We start from the raw sequence: 17,883 nt of genomic DNA, 5'->3' as shown, positions 1-17,883 counted from the left end.
AGGTTCTATTTGTAAATAAAGTGTATTATAGTTTACAATTAAAATGTTGTTTGTTTCATTTTTTTCACATATCTGCAAATTCTATGTATTGATTTTTGTAATAATTTAGATCATTTGCATTAAACATGGTATAAAAATAACATTATAGCAGCAGGATTCCATTCTAGGCCGGCCTAGAATAGAATTCCATTCTGGGCCGGCCCGATTCTGAATCGGGCCAGATTCCGTTTTGGGCCTCGACATATATATGGTTCTAACATGTATTTCTTTATATTTCTTCTTTATAGTTCTTCAGCAGTGGAGGACACGCATTGAAATGTGTTCCCGACAAAATGGCAGTCATATAGAGCATATTATATAAATAAAAATGGTTTATGTCAAGAAACGTTTATTTTTCCTATGTATGGAGACTTATGGGACACCCTGTAGTGCATGTGTGTGAACTGTGCTACAAACCAACCTGCCTTACCTAGTGTGAAAGTGGTGGAGGATCACTGATGTGGCTCACCTGTGCAGGCTCATTTCACTCATATAAATCAGCTGTGGGCTCTGGGCTAAAGCACCAGCCCCTACACTTCAGCTGGTTTGTTGGTGGGGGTTTGCAGGGTTTGAGTGGTGATATTGTTCTGGATCTCTGTGAGTTCTGTTTGGCTGCTTTCCGACTGCACTATGCAGAGCCTTGAGAACATGTAAGTATATTTAGCTTTTTTTTTTTTTTTTTTTTTAAATGTGTGTGTATATGTTTGAGCTTCCTGCCTGCGTATCTGTAATGTGTAAACTTGTCTGTTGAAGTTTATTATGGAACTTGATGGCTGCAGTAATCATCATAAGTCAAGCAAAGCCAAAAGGTCTTTATTCATCGAAAAGTAAGACTGAATCCACATGACTTTATTTAACTTTAGCAGTCTGAGTGTTTGCAGTCTGCTTCAGCTGGGTTTCCTCTCACCAGGCAGCAGCGGTGTAAGGTCCGACTGTGCAGGTAATCTCATGAGGCTGTCGTTGGACAAGGCCCTGGCACTGGGGAACCAGCTGGAGGTGGAAGCAGTCAGTGAGTATGAAATCTGCAGATAAATGACAAACAGACCGCTCCGTTACTGAGGACAGATGTGAACCCTGCTGTGTGGGCTCTTGTTCCAGATGACACCCAGCACATTCAGATAACACCTGCTTTGGCTGCTCAGTGTGGATACAGCATGGAGTCTGATCCATGGGGCAACACCAGGATCTACACATCTCTAATGGGCTGTTATGTGGACAACAAAGTATGTAGTTTGTGTGTTTACGTAGTGTCTGTCTACTTTTTTTTAAACCCTCCGGTATCCTATCCAGTAAGGCCCTTACCAGGCACCAAGTGTGCCTTTTTGGCACGCTTATGGAATAATGTAGAAAAATTTTCATACAGTTTGTTTTTAATTCTTTTACACTTTTTTCTATTTCATCAGCTTGAGCCGTAAATAAAAATACCAAATACTCAATAATTATCACATTTTTTAACCCTTTAAATGCTGTTTGTAATGTAAACAAACCTTTTTTTTTTTTTTTTTTTGATGCAAAAAAAACAAATTTTTTTCCAATATACTACATAAAAATTGGATCACACATTATTTGATTTTTTTTTTTTAATTTTTTTTTTTTTTTTCTTTCATCCTGGCATATGTCAGTGACTAACTCCAACATCGGTTAATTTGCATTATTATTTTTGGCGCTAGGTCAAACGTTCAAAAATACTAGCATCTGTCACCAAGTGTGCATAAAATGCACACCTATAAATCAAAATTTTAAATATTATATATTGATTTATTTTTCTGCTCTAATTTGATTTTATTTTTGTAAATTAAGGTCAGCCCTGATCATACATATCAAATGGAAGAAATGGTGCATTTTAGGCACATTTGGGAGACAGATGCTAGTCTTATAATTTTCTTTTGTTTACAATGTAGAAATTTTAGTTGGTGGCCAGAATTTTAAAGATCATGCACAAATGAACAACTTTTGAATTCTAACCTTATTTAAATTGTGAAAAATAATATGAAGTTTTTTTTTAACACGAAGTGCAAAGTGTGCCTTTAACATAAAAAAAAAAAAAAAAAAAAAAAAAAAAAAACAACTGCACAATAATGCAAGTTTCCTAAATGGAAACTTGGGAAGGTGAAAATAAAGTAAAATTAAACCATAAAAATAATAAATGGAAATGGGGCACCTCACTCTTGTTTTTAGCAAATGGTAACTTTTTAGAGCCATAGTTTTTAATAAGGGGGTTTTAAGAAGAGAAAATAATTAAATGAGCTATGGAATCTACTTGTCTTTTGGGAGACTTTACTGCAGACAAAACAAATTCCACATGAGGAGTCCATAAATGTACAAAGTCTATGCTTATGACTCATGAGTATCACTCCCAACTGCTTCATATTTTCTTTTCTTTTTTTTTTTTTTTTTTTTTAAGGATGATACAACATTTACTGTCGGTCTGACACTTCGAATGTACAGCCAAGCTTCATCAGAGATGGTTTCTCATGACGTGTCTCAGACGTGTAGCTATTCTCGTTGGGCCTCCAGAGAAATTCTCTGCGACAGGAATTATATGGAGGTGGGTCTTTTTACATACTATGGATAGTTTGTGTCACTAAATAAAAATAAATAAATAAATAAATAAATAAATAAAATCAAATCTGTACTATAATTGTTGTTTTTAGGTGTCGCAGTACATGGCAGCACCTGACAAACGCAGTGAACATCAGAGGCCACTTATGGACATCAAACAGGTACTTATTTTTCAAGTGTAATCTGAATGATGAAATGCATTAACGCTGGTGTTCTTAATATCAGTTATCAATATTTTTGTAGGTGAAAATGGTTCAACACTACACTTGTCTTGAGCCTTCTCACTCTGATGTAGACTATTGTATATAGTGGAAAAGTTTTCGGACAGCCTTAACCCATAAAGACCCAAACATCCATCACTGACCAAAACCATCTACTGATCTACACTGTTTAATATGTGTTGATCCACTTATTCTATCAATCCATGTAAATAATTGGTGTAAAATGCAGTTTATCATCTTTTCATGGTCATCAGATATGACCTATTTGGATGTTTAGAGGCGCTGTAGTTACCATGGAAACACCATCATCATCTACAACATTGATTCAAACCCATAGAGTTGGATCAGTGACAGTTGGAGACACCGGGTTTACGTTCAGTTCATAATAGATTTTACTGAGTCACTTTTTCTACAGTTTTGTCAGTTTTTAACATAATCTTCTTCAAATTTAATCTGAGCTTTTGTGAATATTTTGGTGATCAGTGACTTAAATATAAGGAAGTACCTGATTTATACTGATAAAATACAGAGGATAATATTAGAATAAATTGAGATAAATCACTCAGGAAGGGTTAGATATAAAGATTTCAATTAGGAACTACCATAAAAGTAGCACAGGGTTTTTAATGGGTTAAAAATTCTACACAGCCTCAAACATTACCGTGAATTTTTTTTGTATTTCTAAAGGTTTGGCTGCATCAGACAGGCACAAACAAATGTAATTAAAAAAAAAGCAAGGTAAATTCTTGACATTTTCAACATGCATTTAACTTTCTTGCTAAAATGTCCAGTTTTGACTTTGACAGAGCATGTGGGTTTTGACAGTGGTACTATATATATATATATATATATATATATATATATATATATATATATATATATATATATATATATATATATATATATATATATATATATATATATATATATATATATATATATATATATATATATAAACAACACACCTGACGTGGGACTGAAGCCATTATCTGTTTGGAACCAGTGGATTGACAAAACACTGCCTGAGGTGGTCTTTTTATCAGTTCGGATCTGAACCAAGGTTATTATCATTAATGAAAACTAGAATTATAAAAGCATTTTCATTAACTGAAATGAATAAAAACTATAATACAAAAAAACCCATAACTAACTGAAACTGTATTGCGTGCTTACAAAACTAACTGAAACGTGTAAAAATTCTGGATAAAATTCCCTTCGTTTTCGTCTTTGTCAACATCAGATTGATACAAAATCAATTTATTTTAACTGCTGGCATCATATGATATTTAACAGTCACTTGTGGTTATCAGTCGTCTTCTGGTCCCCACTCTACCTGGAAACATGGAGACTAAAGTTGGGAGAAAGCAGCCGAGTCCTGTCTGGGATTTATTTGAATACAACTGAGAAGAAGAGAAAAGGTTTTTTTTTTTTTTTTTTTTTTTTTTTAAAAACCTAAATTTAAGCATTTAGAAAAGAACGAAAACTAAAAAAAAACAGCAAACCTGCTCTAAAAACTAATTAAAACTAACTGAATTAGAGAAGCCAAAACTAAACTATAATGAAAAATCCAGAACTATTATAACCTTGATCTGAACTAAAATGTAAAAATCATGATAATGGAACAAGTCTAGACATGTGAGACTGTTTCTGCAATGCTTTTTTTTTTTTATTTTTTATTTTTTATTTTATTTTTTTTATAGTGAGAATCCTCCAGTCAGATCCTCCTACTTCTGTGTAGGTGTGTTTGACTGGATATCCCTGAACTCCTCTTATCACACATCCACCCCCCCCCCTCCCCCATCAACCTCTTGCCAACTTCATAGCTCTGCTCAAAGTCATACAGTGAGTGGACTTGGACTAAGAGCAGGACACAGTTAAACTTTAAAGACGTGTCAAAGGTCGACACTATTCCCGGTTCATGTTAAAATTTTTATTTGAGTTGAAGTTCCCTTGGACTGATTTGCACAGACTTCCATCTCTAAATGAGGCAAATGTGATGTGAAATTGTACTAAATGTACTGACATCTCCTGTCATATTATATCTCTCACTTCTGTAGCTGTGTATAAAATATTAATGGATAATAGAGGATATTTTTTTTTTTTTTTTTTTTTTTTTTTGTAGAGGAGACCTGCTCTACATAAAAATGGACAATCTGATATAAATACCCACACTTGTTTTCTGTCACCACAGGGCTCTGCAACACCTGGCATCTGGAAACTGACATTCCACACCCCGGGATCAGTGGTGCCGATGGTGCTGGGAGAAGCTGAGCAGAACGGCTACAGTGCCAGGATCACCTCCAAGCGTCTGGTCGTGCGAAGTCCGTACAGCACATCAGAGACATACCAGTATCCCGACGGTGTAAGAAACGACCCCCCCTCCTCTATGCTCCACTGTTTCCCCTCCTCATACTGACTTTAAACACTCCTCAGGTGGCTAAAATACCCATGGAAATGTTCAAGGTGAGCGTTTACTACAATGCACCACATGGATTGAGTGTTGTGGACATGGCAGCTGCATGTCCTACAGGTGAGACGCACACCGACTCTTGTATGTCACATGTACACTGCCCCGGCCAAAAAAATAGGCACACATGCAATATTTGACTGCACCACCTTTTGGTTTTGATTACAAGAGGCATCCACTGTGATATCAGGGTATTCAAGCGTAGCCGTTGTTTCTTTTTAGTGTTTGTTTCTTTTCCAATGTCTCGTATTATGTTTGTCTGAAATAAACTAAACAAACAAATGCTTTTTTTTTTTTGCCACATAATGCTTACATACTGTCATAATATTATTTCCATCCATAGTCACATTAATTTTTGATTACTGATGATTGAGAATTGGATCGTTGCATCAAGTCTTAATCACATCCCAAATTTATTTCTTATTTATTAGTTTATTATATTGTGGACAATCCCAAAGAATAACCTGTATAAATAACAGTAAAAAGGGCAGCTTTAGCCAACTTGGCTAGTATCCTGCCATAGTTCCCAGCCTGATGACAATAGGCACCCTAAAAAAACAAAACAATAATATTACAGCACATCAGTTAAAAAGAGTTAACACAGATAAAAGAACAGTGAAGCATCAGTACAATCATACAGAGACAGCACATATAATCCAAACATACAAAAGCAGCACATATAGTATAATCACACACAATTCATCAGGACGTAATCACAGACGGGGATGTAAACGGGCATCACACATGGACAGACAGCATCCATGATCATGACACAAATGACACAGAGCCATAGGTTAATGTGTACAGGTGTAGTTGATATTAGAAAATTGAAGTTGATATTAGTCTGGACTCTATGGAGGCTAATCCATGTGTGGAAAATGATGTCTCATCCTGATGACCCTGATCAATCTTTTTCTCGTTTAAGAAATGAGAGGCTACTTAACGGATCAGTTGGAGTTAAATAACCTGTTGCAGCTGAAACATTAACCACTGCGTTACTTGCCCATGGAAGGATCTGAACTATTTGCTTAATTAAATCAGGCAGTCACTTTTTTATTTTTATTTTTTTTTGGTCCAGGCTGTTTATTTAACTCTAATTGCAGCAAGTAGCCTCTAATTTCTTGAATGTCAAAAAAGTGGACAATGCCAGAATTGATCAGGATCACAATCGGGCTTGTGACAGAATGAGACAACATTTTCACGAGTGCTTCTGTGAAACTGGTTCCAAAAACAGAACATGGGGGCTAAAAACTCAAACTAGATGTAGACTAGTGTTATGAAGCAAGTTTTGAAGCACTTTGGGTCTATTTTAAAAAATAAATATTTGCTGAGATGATAAACTGTTTTTCAGAAAACAGGTTTTTTTTTGTTTTTTTGGCGGGGGTTTTTGTACAAAAGTCTGCATGCAACATGGTAAAAAGGACATGACAATCGAATGCTCTTTTTAAGAATAACTTTTTATTCTTTCACAGGTAGATTTTTGGGAATTGAACTAATTATGCAAGGCAGAATGTTCCCAAAAAAATGACCACTGTCGCAAAATCACTCACGGTTTATGTGTTTAAATGGGCAGGTTCTGCATGTAACGCACGTGGACACGATGGGTTACGCACAAAACATGGAATGAGACTGATTCATGAAAAACCCACATCTCTGGATTAGAAAAACCACAATGATCAACAAATTTAAGTGTCTCTATTTATAGCGCTATATAAGACCATTTACAGCCATGTTTTCCAGATCAAATGCACTGACACCTATAGGTAGCTTTTCCTGTCCTATTTTTGGCCCCAGTATTTTTTATTAAATTCATTTAGGGATGGCTCGGGGCAAGAGTATAATTTATATATTGTTTTTTTGTGCATCTATCTGAAGGTCAAGGTAAACTTTATTATCCCTGAGTCATCATTAGGTACATCCTGGGGGGAAACTAAACTAAATTTCTTTTTTTATTGCATCTAAAAAGATGGCAAAGTGCCAGACACCAAAATGAATCCAATTTCATAGACACTGGGTCCACTTGGATTAACCACCATGAAGTCCAGACTATTGATGATGGAGAATCTACATCAAGTCTTGATCACATCCTAAATTAATGCAACTGTGGATGGAAAAAATGTTATGAATCTCATTGTGACACTGCATGATTTTACACCGCCCCATATAAGAGTCACACAAGCAATATTTCACCGCACCACCTTTGGTTTTGATTACAGGAGACATTCACTGTATGTAATATTTTGGACCAACACATGTTTTCCATCCGTCATAGGTGGCGTCCTCTTTAATGAGGATTTAATCTCTTGGTACGTGCCCCGCAGCGTCACACCCCTGTTGGATGGGGCCGTTAAAATCATTGAGGTGCACATGGGCATCAACGGGCAGAGGCTGGACAAATCTCAAATGACTGTACACGGGTACACCCTATCCCAAACCGAATTTCATATTATCGCTGAAATGCGTGTAGGTTCGCCTGATGGCTATTACAAGGTGAGGTGAGCTGGGGGGAGGGGGGGGACGACGACGACTGAGATTTAAAATGCAAAAACTTGGTCACTAGCCCATTTGCATGTTTTATTGAAATGTTATGAATAATTGCAGAGCCATGCCCTAGATTACCAGTACCACATCACCTACACTATAGAGCCAATGCTGGAGGTTTTGTGGAAATCAGTGAAGACCCAAGAAGATACTAGATACAAAATTCTGTTCCCCATCACCACCCCTGCCATGCCTGGACTGAACCAAATCTCCAACAGTGAGCTCTGTTTGTAGTTAAAAAATAAATAAATGGAGAATCTAGAGTCTCTCAAAGTGGTGTGAACTTAACATTTTGCTTCTCTCCAGATGCAGTCCCAGAGGACAGGGTGTTTGACGTTCACATGTGGAACTTCCTTTACGACGTGGAGCTGGTGAACATCACGTTTTCCTCCGGTGTTTTCACTGTGGAGGAGTGCAACGCCATGGGCTTCGCAGTCCAGGACCACAGGTTTCCCAATGGGACCAAGAGCTTCTCTCTGAAAGTGCCTTTCGATGCTGCCGTGGTCCTGAAACATGTATGTGGAATCCACTCAAAATGACATGTCAGCTGTCACACTGTTGGCTCTACCATGAACTGGTTTTTAGTGACATGGAGGTTCTTCTGTCTGCAGAATACTGGACCCTTGGTCACAAACTACGTCCTCTCTGCGGTCTTTGGCTTCATCATCATGCCTGAGTACACTCCTTTTGCTCAGCCAGTGGAGATGCAGGTGTCTTTGCAAGACGTCGGTGAGTTTTCTCACCACCTGCGTAATAGCTATTCTAGAGCTGTCTTGCTAAATTTGTTTGCCTTTTCATGTTATGTAGAACATAACAACACTTTACACAAGTGGTTCCCAACCTTTTTTGGCTCATGACCCCATTTTAACATCACACATTTCTGGCGACCCCAGAAAATCAGAACATACTTTTTTTGTTTTTTTTTTGTTTTTTGCTAAAATTAATTTGTTTTTGATCATGTAGTAGTTTGCTATACTATGTTGCAAATAAACATTAATTTTAGATGACATTTAGTCTATATAATGTATATTATTATGGATGGAAGCAGAAAAGCCAGGTGTAGATTACTGCACAAAGTGAGAATTGTATTTCCCTTGGTCAGGATATGTACAGTCAGTCCAGCTTGGATTTCCAAGGCTGACAATTAATACTGAACAAAAAATAACTCAAACTATGAATTATGAAAGAGCTGCAGCGTCTGAAACTGACCACAATGAACATTTGACAGATAAACAGAACCACAGTGCTTCAGTTTCAGCTTCAGTTTGTCATGTCTATGTATTATGATTGTCTCTCTCACCATATTTTTCAATAATAATATTTTATTTTTTTATTACCAGATATTTCAGGCAACCCCATTTGAATTCCAGGTGACCCCACATGGGGTTCCGACCCCAAGGTTGAAATCACAGCTGTATGCCCTTCCTCTTGTGTTTGGGTCAGCACCAATCCATTTTTTGATTTTAAATGCATAAAAGAACCATAAAATTAGTTTATTGCATCACAGCTTTTCTGTCAGGAGCCTCTATTTCAACAAAATACACAAACTAAAAAAGCACTCGGAAAGCGCAGAGGCAGATCAGCCCCCGCCCCCCATCACCACCAAAATTTAATCATTTGTTCCTTGTGCCAGTAACAATTCCTGAAAATTTCATCCAAATCCATCCATCACTTTGAGTTATCTTGCGAGCAGACAAAGAAAACATAACCTCTGCTGTTCCTTGGCGGGGGAAAAATGTTTCCACTAAATTCTGAAATGCTCTGGTTGAAGTTATGACCTTTGTGTTAGGATCTGTTTCGACCCAGTTATTAAAATAAGATTTATAAAGCAATAATTAAAGCCAAAACTGAAATCTTAAGTGCACTGTCAGCCAGCTCCTCTCCCAATCACGTGAGCTTTTGGGATTCTCATTTTGCCTTTTTTTTCCCAGTTTACCTGCACAAAAACAAAATGAGCAAAGACGTGCATGACCAGACGTGTGAGGTCAGTTCAGTATAGAGTTGGTGCACATTGCAGGGTATACTGACAAAAAACAGCCCAGAGGCTCACACCAAAAATATTAAAAGCAATATTTTCATGGATAAGGAAGCCTAATAAGGTAACCAAGAGATGAGAAACAAATTGGATGATTGTTTTTAGAGCTGATTTAAGACGTGGGTCAAAACCAACTGTTAACATACAAGATGGTAACAGAAAGCTAACACAAGAGGAAGGATACACGGTGGCAAATGCATCTAAAACTCTACTTTAATGCCATTTTCTTTACCCTCAGTTCTACCCACGGTCACTGGTGTCTGTGACCAGGGTCATTTTCACATCACTGTGAAATATGGGAATCAAGGCGCCAGCTTTGACGCATTCATGACCATAGCTGGACCTCGGCAGATTATCCCAGAAATAGCTGAGGCGTACAAACTGCAGGGAAACGCGACACATTTCAGCTTCTCGGTCCCATACGACTCCCCGGACACAGCTTTCGAGGTACAATAATATCCAGACTATGCAATATCTGTCCTTTAGTCCTCATCGGTGGATAATATCACCTTTTTCTTGCAGTTCCTTAACTCTGATTCAGTCAGAGCCAGACTCGACGTACTTCTGTGGGATTCGCACAATGAGTGGGTGCTTGGTGACCTGCACTTGGCCTGCAGTTTCCCCTTGGTGACGACTCGTAAGATGAAAAAACAGAGCTTTGTGGCGGTTCAGGCAGACGCTGAGTCGACTCTAAACGCAAGAACATTCCTATCACATTCAGGATTTTTTTTTTTTTTTTTTTTTCTGTGGGACATAAATTTGGATTTCTGGGGAAATTATAGTCCAACAATGAGCTAAAACAGTGCTTTGCGTCATATCCCAGTAGAGGAGCAATTTTCTTTAAGAGTGAGATTATTTGCACAATTTAAGAATATTAAGTCTCTTTAATGGCTTCTTGTTGCTTGTAATAAGCATAGTTGGCTTTAGTTTCTGGCACATTTTTCAGTGGCTGGATATTTGCATCTACTTCTGTGGTTTCAGGGACTGTTCCAAAGCATCACTTAAGCAGTCGCTGCCAAACACGAATCCATGTCATTCTGTTTAAGTGGGAACTGACGCAAGTGTGCTGCCTGAACCTTTTTTTTTTTTTTTTTTTTTTTTCCCCCCCTCTTGCTGTTGTGGTCAAGGCCAGCATTCTAATCTCATTGTCTTCCTTCAGAGTGTCACCCCAACGGAACAATGTCTGCTCTGGCTGTGAAGGTAGACTCGACTCCCAACCTCGTCCCCAGTTGGCTGACACTCCGGGACATGTCCTGCAAACCAGTTTTCAGTGACGACCGTTTTGCGTATTTTTATTTTGGTGTAGATTCCTGCGGGACCACCAGAACGGTACGTTTACTTTGAAGGACTGATATTTTGCTTTTTTTTTTAAATGGAAATTATGTAGACCACAGGGAAATATTCTAAAATTCATAAACTGTAAATGGGTCTGAATTCCTCATTAAACTCCACAGGTCCATCTTCAACTCTATTTCTGAGTCATGACACCAGAAAGGTCATTAAGTGTTGGCCCTTTAAATGCAAATGAGCAATTTCAGGCCCCGCCCCCTCTAGGTTGTTGGCTGTGCTTTCTGTCCCATTCAACAAACTGAATATTTTAGGTAAACTGTTAGAAGTTTGGACATATTTTCTTTTTTTACTACAACCGCTGCTGCTCAAACAACTATTGAGAAATATTCATCAGAAGTCTTGATCTTATATGTGCAAATATTGTGATGTAACTAGTTATAGATGTAACAAATTGAGAAAGAATTAAAACGAGTTGTAGAAATCCACTTGCATTTTGCTAAAATGAATATAAAGATAGCTTTGCAGCACCTGGAGGGTTCAAATTCAAACTTTTTGAACTATTATGGTCCCCAAATACACAAACAAATGTACCAAAGACTAATAAAAGTGGGTTTAGCAAAATGACTCCTTTAATCAAAGTCGCATTAAAGCACAGTACTCTTAATTGGAATGATGCTTGTCTTTTTAGTTTTTCGACGACCGCATGCTCTATGAGAATGAGATCAGGCCGCATTATCACAACACAGGGAAGGCCTACTCATCTCCAGCTGATCCTGAATACAAGTAAGACTTACCAGTTAAACTTAATTCATTGATGAGGAGTAAGCAAATGGAATCTTTCTAATTTCCCTCTTCTGCAGACAGACTATTTCCTGCTACTACAAAGTAGATCAGAGTCAAACAGTTGCTTTTGGCTACAAGAAAAGCAACCAACCAGCAGCAGAGATCGGGACAGGACAGCTGATGGTGCAAATGAGGATCGCCAAAGGTGATGTGATGGACTAAGTCAGGGGTGTCAAATTCATTTTAGTTCGGGGGCCACATTCAGCTAAATTTGATCTGAAGTGGGTCGAACCAGTAAAATAATAATATAATGTATAAATAATGTCAACTCCAGACTTTTCTGTGTGTTAGAGTGGGAAAAAAAATGACATCATGAAAAGGTTTACATCTACAAACTATCATTTCAAAATATGTGAATAACATCAACAAACTGAAAAAAATAATTGTAATTTGAACAATATTCTGTCTCAGTTCATTACTTACACATGTACACTATAACTTACAGATCACACTGGACCTACAAATACACACATTTAGTAACAGGCAGAATATTGTTGAATTGTACTTCTCAAGACATTTCAGGTTGTTTATATTTGTTCAGGTTATTCACTTTTTTTTTTGTGTAAATACATGAAAAAATTTACATTTAGAAACAGAAAAAATTGGAGTCATTATTTGTTATTATGATAGTATTTTACTGAATCCTGCCCACTTGAGATTGAATTGGTCTGAATGTGGAACCTGAACTAAAAGGGTTGTTAACCCTGTCATGCATGAATTATAATATCCTTACCCAATATATTTTTCCTGAGTGTTTTTATTCCTTTTTAGGCATGAAAAAAACAATGCAATTGAGGGGTTTTTTTTTTTGTTAAGAAGTTAGAAAAATGGCCACTCTATGTATTTAATTTTTGAAGCAAAGAAACATGTATTTGAAACCTAATACAGGGTGGGGAAGCAAAATTTACAATGAACATTTAGCTGTTTTTTCTCAGCAGGCACTACGTCAATTGTTTTGAAACCAAACATATGTTGATGTCATAATCATACCTAACACTATTATCCATACCTTTTCAGAAACTTTTGCCCATATGAGTAATCAGGAAAGCAAACGTCAAAGAGTGTGCGATTTGCTGAAAGCACTCGTCACACCAAAGGAGATTTCAAAAATAGTTGGAGTGTCCATAAAGACTGTTTATAATGGAAAGAAGAGAATGACTATGAGCAAAACTATTACGAGAAAGTCTGGAAGTGGAGGAAGCAACAAAAAACGTACCAAAGCTTTTATTAAAGCTCTCAAATCCAAAATCCTAAAGGATCCAACCAAATCCATGAGAAAAATGGCAATTGAACTTGAGGTAGACAACAAGACCGTTAGAAATGCAGTAAAATATGATTTGAAGATTTAAATTCTCATGACTTTGAATAAACTAATTGGTCATACACTGTCTTTCAATCCCTGCCTCAAAATATTGTAAATTTTGCTTCCCCACCGTGTATCAGAAAGTGATATGGAAAACTATGCAATAAAAACATTTTTAATGGTGCTAATCAGATGTTCTCACAATTTAACACACTCTAATACTAGTTCAATTCATTTCATGGAGGTAATATGCAAAAAAAACCTGTTACAATCTAATAACAATTGGCAATTGATTTACAGTAAAAAAAAAAGTCACTGCAGATCAGGTTTATCAAGAACAGCAATGTTACAGTAATGGTATGTGAGTGTATGGGATGATACATAAGTGTCCACTGTGTTGGCTGAAATGCAAATAAACCAACAAAACTCATGAATATACAGGAGAACAGCTGTAGAATAACTGTCCACTGTAGTGACCACTGTGCATGAAAGGGTTAATATCTTAGTGTAATTTTTGTATTTCACAAATTCATCCCAAGGACCGGGCCGGATTTGGCCCCCGGGCCGCATGTTTGACACCTGTGGACTAAATGAACGTGACACTGCTAAGTTTAGGTGTGACCCAATATTAGGAGGTCGTGGATGAAGCGATAGAGGGAATAACTCCACAGAAAAAATTTTATTATCCGTCCACCACTCTCAGTACTTCGAACTCGCCCTGTCACATGACCTCTCCCTCACAGTATCCTTCTGCCAACCCATGACAATAGTCCCAATAACAGAAACGATATAGACCCAGTGAAATTATACAAATAAAACTAACAAAGCAAAACTAAACTGTCTTACATGAACACTTTTTAATTAGGAGCCCATATGCTCTGGATATGTAGTTTTCTCAAATGAACTCTTCTTATAGATGTGTCTTACGAGTCCTTCCACGCGGCAGAAGATTATCCAGTCACTAAATACTTGAAGGAGCCCGTGTACTTCGAGGTGGAGCTGATGCACTCTGTCGATCAACATCTGGAGCTCATTTTGATGAACTGTTGGGCCACTCTGGAGCAAGACAGGACGTCCCTGCCCAGCTGGGACATCATTATTAATGGGTAAGTAGAGAGAAAGGAAAGATCCCTTTTCAGTCATGTTGTAAGAGTATTAAAAAAAAAATAAAAAAAATACAGTGGCCTGAATTATTGATCAGATTGTTTAGCCCAAAAAATGTTTACTTTCATATTCTACAAGCATGGAATGTACATTTTAGATGTTTTATAAAGCAGAACTAGATTGGATTCAGTTCAAATGTTGGATGTGACAAATCCACGTTTTTCATTGACCTTTAGAGCAGTGGTTCCAACCTTTTTTTTTTTCTCTTTTTTTTGGCTAATGATCCCATTTTAATATCACACATTTCTGGCGACCCCAGATATTCAAAATAGACTTTTTTTTTTTTTTTTTAACTAGAATTAATTTGTTTTTGATCATGTAATAGTTTGCTATACTATGTTGCAAATAAATGTTAATTTTAGATGACATTTAAGCTATATAATGTATATTATTATTATGGACGGAGGCAGTAAATCCAGGTGTAGATTACTGTACAAAGTGAGAATTGGATTTTCCTTGGTCAGGATATGTACAGTCAGTCCAGCTTGGATTTACAAGGCTGACAATTGATATTGAACAAACAAGAACTCAAACTACGAATTATGAAAGAGCTGCAGCACCTTAACCCTTTCATGCATGAATTATGACAACCTTAGTCGAGATTTTTGTCCTGAGTGTTTTTATTCCTCTTTTTAAATCAAATGTATTTATTGATTTTTCTGGTGTGAAGGAAAATATACAATATTAGTTCAACTGAAGACGTTTTTCGACACAGGAAACAAACATCAGACTCCCAACAACCAAAACAAGACAGAAAAAAACTAGAAGCACTCGGAGAACGCAGACCTCCGCCAAGGCTGATCAGTGACCCCCCCTGTGGGCCCCCCCACCCCCGATCACCACCAAAATTTAATCATTTCTTCCTTATCCCATTTCCAACAAACCCTGAAAATTTCATCCAAATCTGTCCATAACTTTTTGCGTTATGTTGCACACTAACGGACAGACAAACAAACAAACCCTGGCAAAAACATAACCTCCTTGGCGGAGGTAAAAATCCTGTTTAGACATGAAAACAATGCGATGGAAATTTATTTGATGAACCTATTTTTCATGGAGTTACAAAAATGTCCACTCAGCTGGACACCATGTGTTTAATTTCTGAAGCAAAGAAACATGTATTTAAGACGCAATATCAGAAAGTGATAAACTGTGTGAAATCTATGAAATAAAACATATTTAATGCAGCTAATCTGACGTTTCCTCACATTTTAACATACTCTTAACACTATTACTCACTTCATAGAGATAATATACTAAAAAAAACTTTTTGTTTATGAAAACTGTTCATTACAGTCTAATAACAACTAGCAACTGATTTGCACTCAAACATGTTGGTGCAGATCAGGTTTATCAAGAACATCAAAGTTACAGTAACGGTATGAATTAGTGTTTCGGATGATGCACATGCGTCCACTGTGTTGGCTGATATGGAACTAAAATAACCAAAGCCATGAATATACAAGAGAACAGCTGGAGAATGACTGTCCACTGTAGTGACCAGTATGCATGAAAGGGTTAAACTGACCACAATGAACATTTGAAAGAAACAGTACCACAGTGTGTTTCAGTTTGTCATGTCTTTGATGTATTGGAATTGTCTCTCTCAACTCACATTATTATTATTATTATTATTATTATTATTATTATTATTATTATTATTATTATTATTATTATTATTATTATTATTATTAGTAATAATAGTAATAATAGTAATAATAATAATAATAATAGTAATAATAATAATATATATATATATATTTTTTTGTTTTTTTTTTTTTTTGTTTTTTTTTTTTTTAGCAATTACAAGAAATTTCAGGTGATCCCATAGTTGAAAAACACTGCCTTAGATTCTCAACATGGAAAATTAAATAACACTGGGTTACAAAAATGTTTTTTGCAAGTTGTCTAGGTTTTTTCAACTGAATTAGGACCATTTTGCACCACTAAATCCAAAAATGACATGTTTTTCTCAATCAGGTCAGGTTTTTTGGCTAATTTGATTTTGAAAAATTTGATCTTCTCACAAAAATATAATAATTAATACCAAAATAAGATTGGTAAGCACACTTTATGAAACTTGTGACTTGATTCCTGTTAGGTACAATGGTGTATTCACCGCAGATGTAGCAGAATATGTCAGGCTTATTTTTGCAAGATCTTCTAGTCGAAGCCATTTCATTCACCTGTAATATTAAAAAAAAACAAAAAAAAACGTTAATCATAAATTGGCAAAAGTAAAATCTTCAGAACTCATTTATTGCAAGAAATATGAAAGAATTTTGTATCATATGATGTGAAAATGCCCATAAATGTAAGCAAAAATGTTAAAAAGCCAATATGTAGCATAGTTCAGAAAGTTGACCTGATTGAGCAAAATTGTGATTTTTGGATTCAGCACACCAAAATTATCCTAAATCAGCTCAAAAAACTTAAACAATAAATTTGTTGTTGACCAGTGTAATAAAATAAATACTGTGTGGTTTAGTTTCTTAAATGTCATTTTTGCTGTGCTGTCAGTCTGCTGTGGCTTCATGAGGTTGAAGTTCACTCAACATGACCAGCTTTACATTGCAAACCTTTTCTTTAACTGATCAAATCTTTCTTCAGCTGTGCGGACAGTGACGACAGCTACGTAACAATCCTACATCCTGTGAAGAATCACGACAGAGCTGCGATCCTTTCTCACGCTAAACGCTTCTCGATCAAGATGTTCACCTTCACTCAAGAGCAGGAACTTCTCAAACATGAGGTAAAAACACACTTGCGGTTTCCTTTTGGTCAGTGAACACAACAGCTGTGTCCATCCCTCTTTACCAAACCCTCCTGCTTCTCCACAGATCTACGTCCACTGCGATGCGCTGATCTGTGACAAAAGCATCAGAAAAGAAGGTGCCTGCAGTCGTCGGTGTGCACATCCCACAAGCACGAGAAAAGCTGGACGGCGTAAGTTTTTTAAAAATATGCACTGAGATGTTTCATGAAAGTTCAGATGTGTATTGTGACAGGTTTTTTTTTTTTCCTTGTATTTTCAGACCAAAGTTCAGAGTCGGCCCATCAAACGCAGATTTCCTCTGGACCAATTCGATTAAACGGTTAATCCTCTAAATAAAAGGTTTCTTAATTTAAAAAAATCTCATTGTGCAGGTGTTTTTTTTTGTTTTTTACACTCAACACACTACAGCAGTGTTTCTATTCCTTTTAATGTACAAATAGTCAATTCAACTCTCTGTAGTTTGTATGACTCTTGAATATACTTCTTTTTCTCAAGAAGTGCTTAACTGAACATGCACAGTAGCCAAATTCTTAAACATTCAGGAAAAGGAATAGTTTGCAAACAAGATTTGGTTCAATGGTTAAACCTTTGCAGTTTCATCTGAATCCCCCCCTGAACGGAAGGTAAGGGGTATTGTTTATG

The 17,883-nt window shown here is 36.6% G+C and overlaps 1 protein-coding gene across 1 annotated transcript; it reads left to right on the top strand.

The window, feature by feature from the left end:
• Positions 1–734: 734 nt before the first annotated feature.
• Positions 735–17,599, top strand: zpax1 (zona pellucida protein AX 1). The gene is made up of 19 exons (XM_030128706.1): positions 735–1,048; positions 1,138–1,262; positions 2,444–2,587; positions 2,694–2,762; positions 5,014–5,184; positions 5,256–5,352; positions 7,562–7,779; positions 7,891–8,047; positions 8,137–8,345; positions 8,442–8,559; positions 10,104–10,312; positions 10,388–10,502; positions 11,025–11,194; positions 11,844–11,938; positions 12,016–12,143; positions 14,218–14,407; positions 17,076–17,217; positions 17,306–17,411; positions 17,501–17,599. The coding sequence occupies exons 1-19, from the start codon at positions 883–885 to the stop codon at positions 17,563–17,565; spliced, it is 2,694 nt and encodes an 897-aa protein (XP_029984566.1). The 5' UTR covers positions 735–882; the 3' UTR covers positions 17,566–17,599.
• The last annotated feature ends 284 nt before the right edge of the window (positions 17,600–17,883 follow it).

This window comes from Sphaeramia orbicularis, chromosome 24 (genome assembly GCF_902148855.1).
Source record: "Sphaeramia orbicularis chromosome 24, fSphaOr1.1, whole genome shotgun sequence".
NCBI classification, from domain to species: Eukaryota; Metazoa; Chordata; class Actinopteri; order Kurtiformes; family Apogonidae; genus Sphaeramia; species Sphaeramia orbicularis.
This window is presented reverse-complemented; position numbering and strand designations above follow the sequence as displayed.

What these genes read in the sequence shown, in the direction of transcription:
- zpax1 (XM_030128706.1), top strand. Translation starts at nt 883, where the DNA reads ATGACTTTATTTAACTTTAGCAGTCTGAGTGTTTGCAGTCTGCTTCAG. An exon ending in GCGACAGGAATTATATGGAG is followed by an intron (nt 2,588 to 2,693) that starts GTGGGTCTTTTT and finishes TGTTGTTTTTAG; the next exon opens with GTGTCGCAGTACATGGCAGC. An exon ending in GCAAATGAGGATCGCCAAAG is followed by an intron (nt 12,144 to 14,217) that starts GTGATGTGATGG and finishes CTCTTCTTATAG; the next exon opens with ATGTGTCTTACGAGTCCTTC.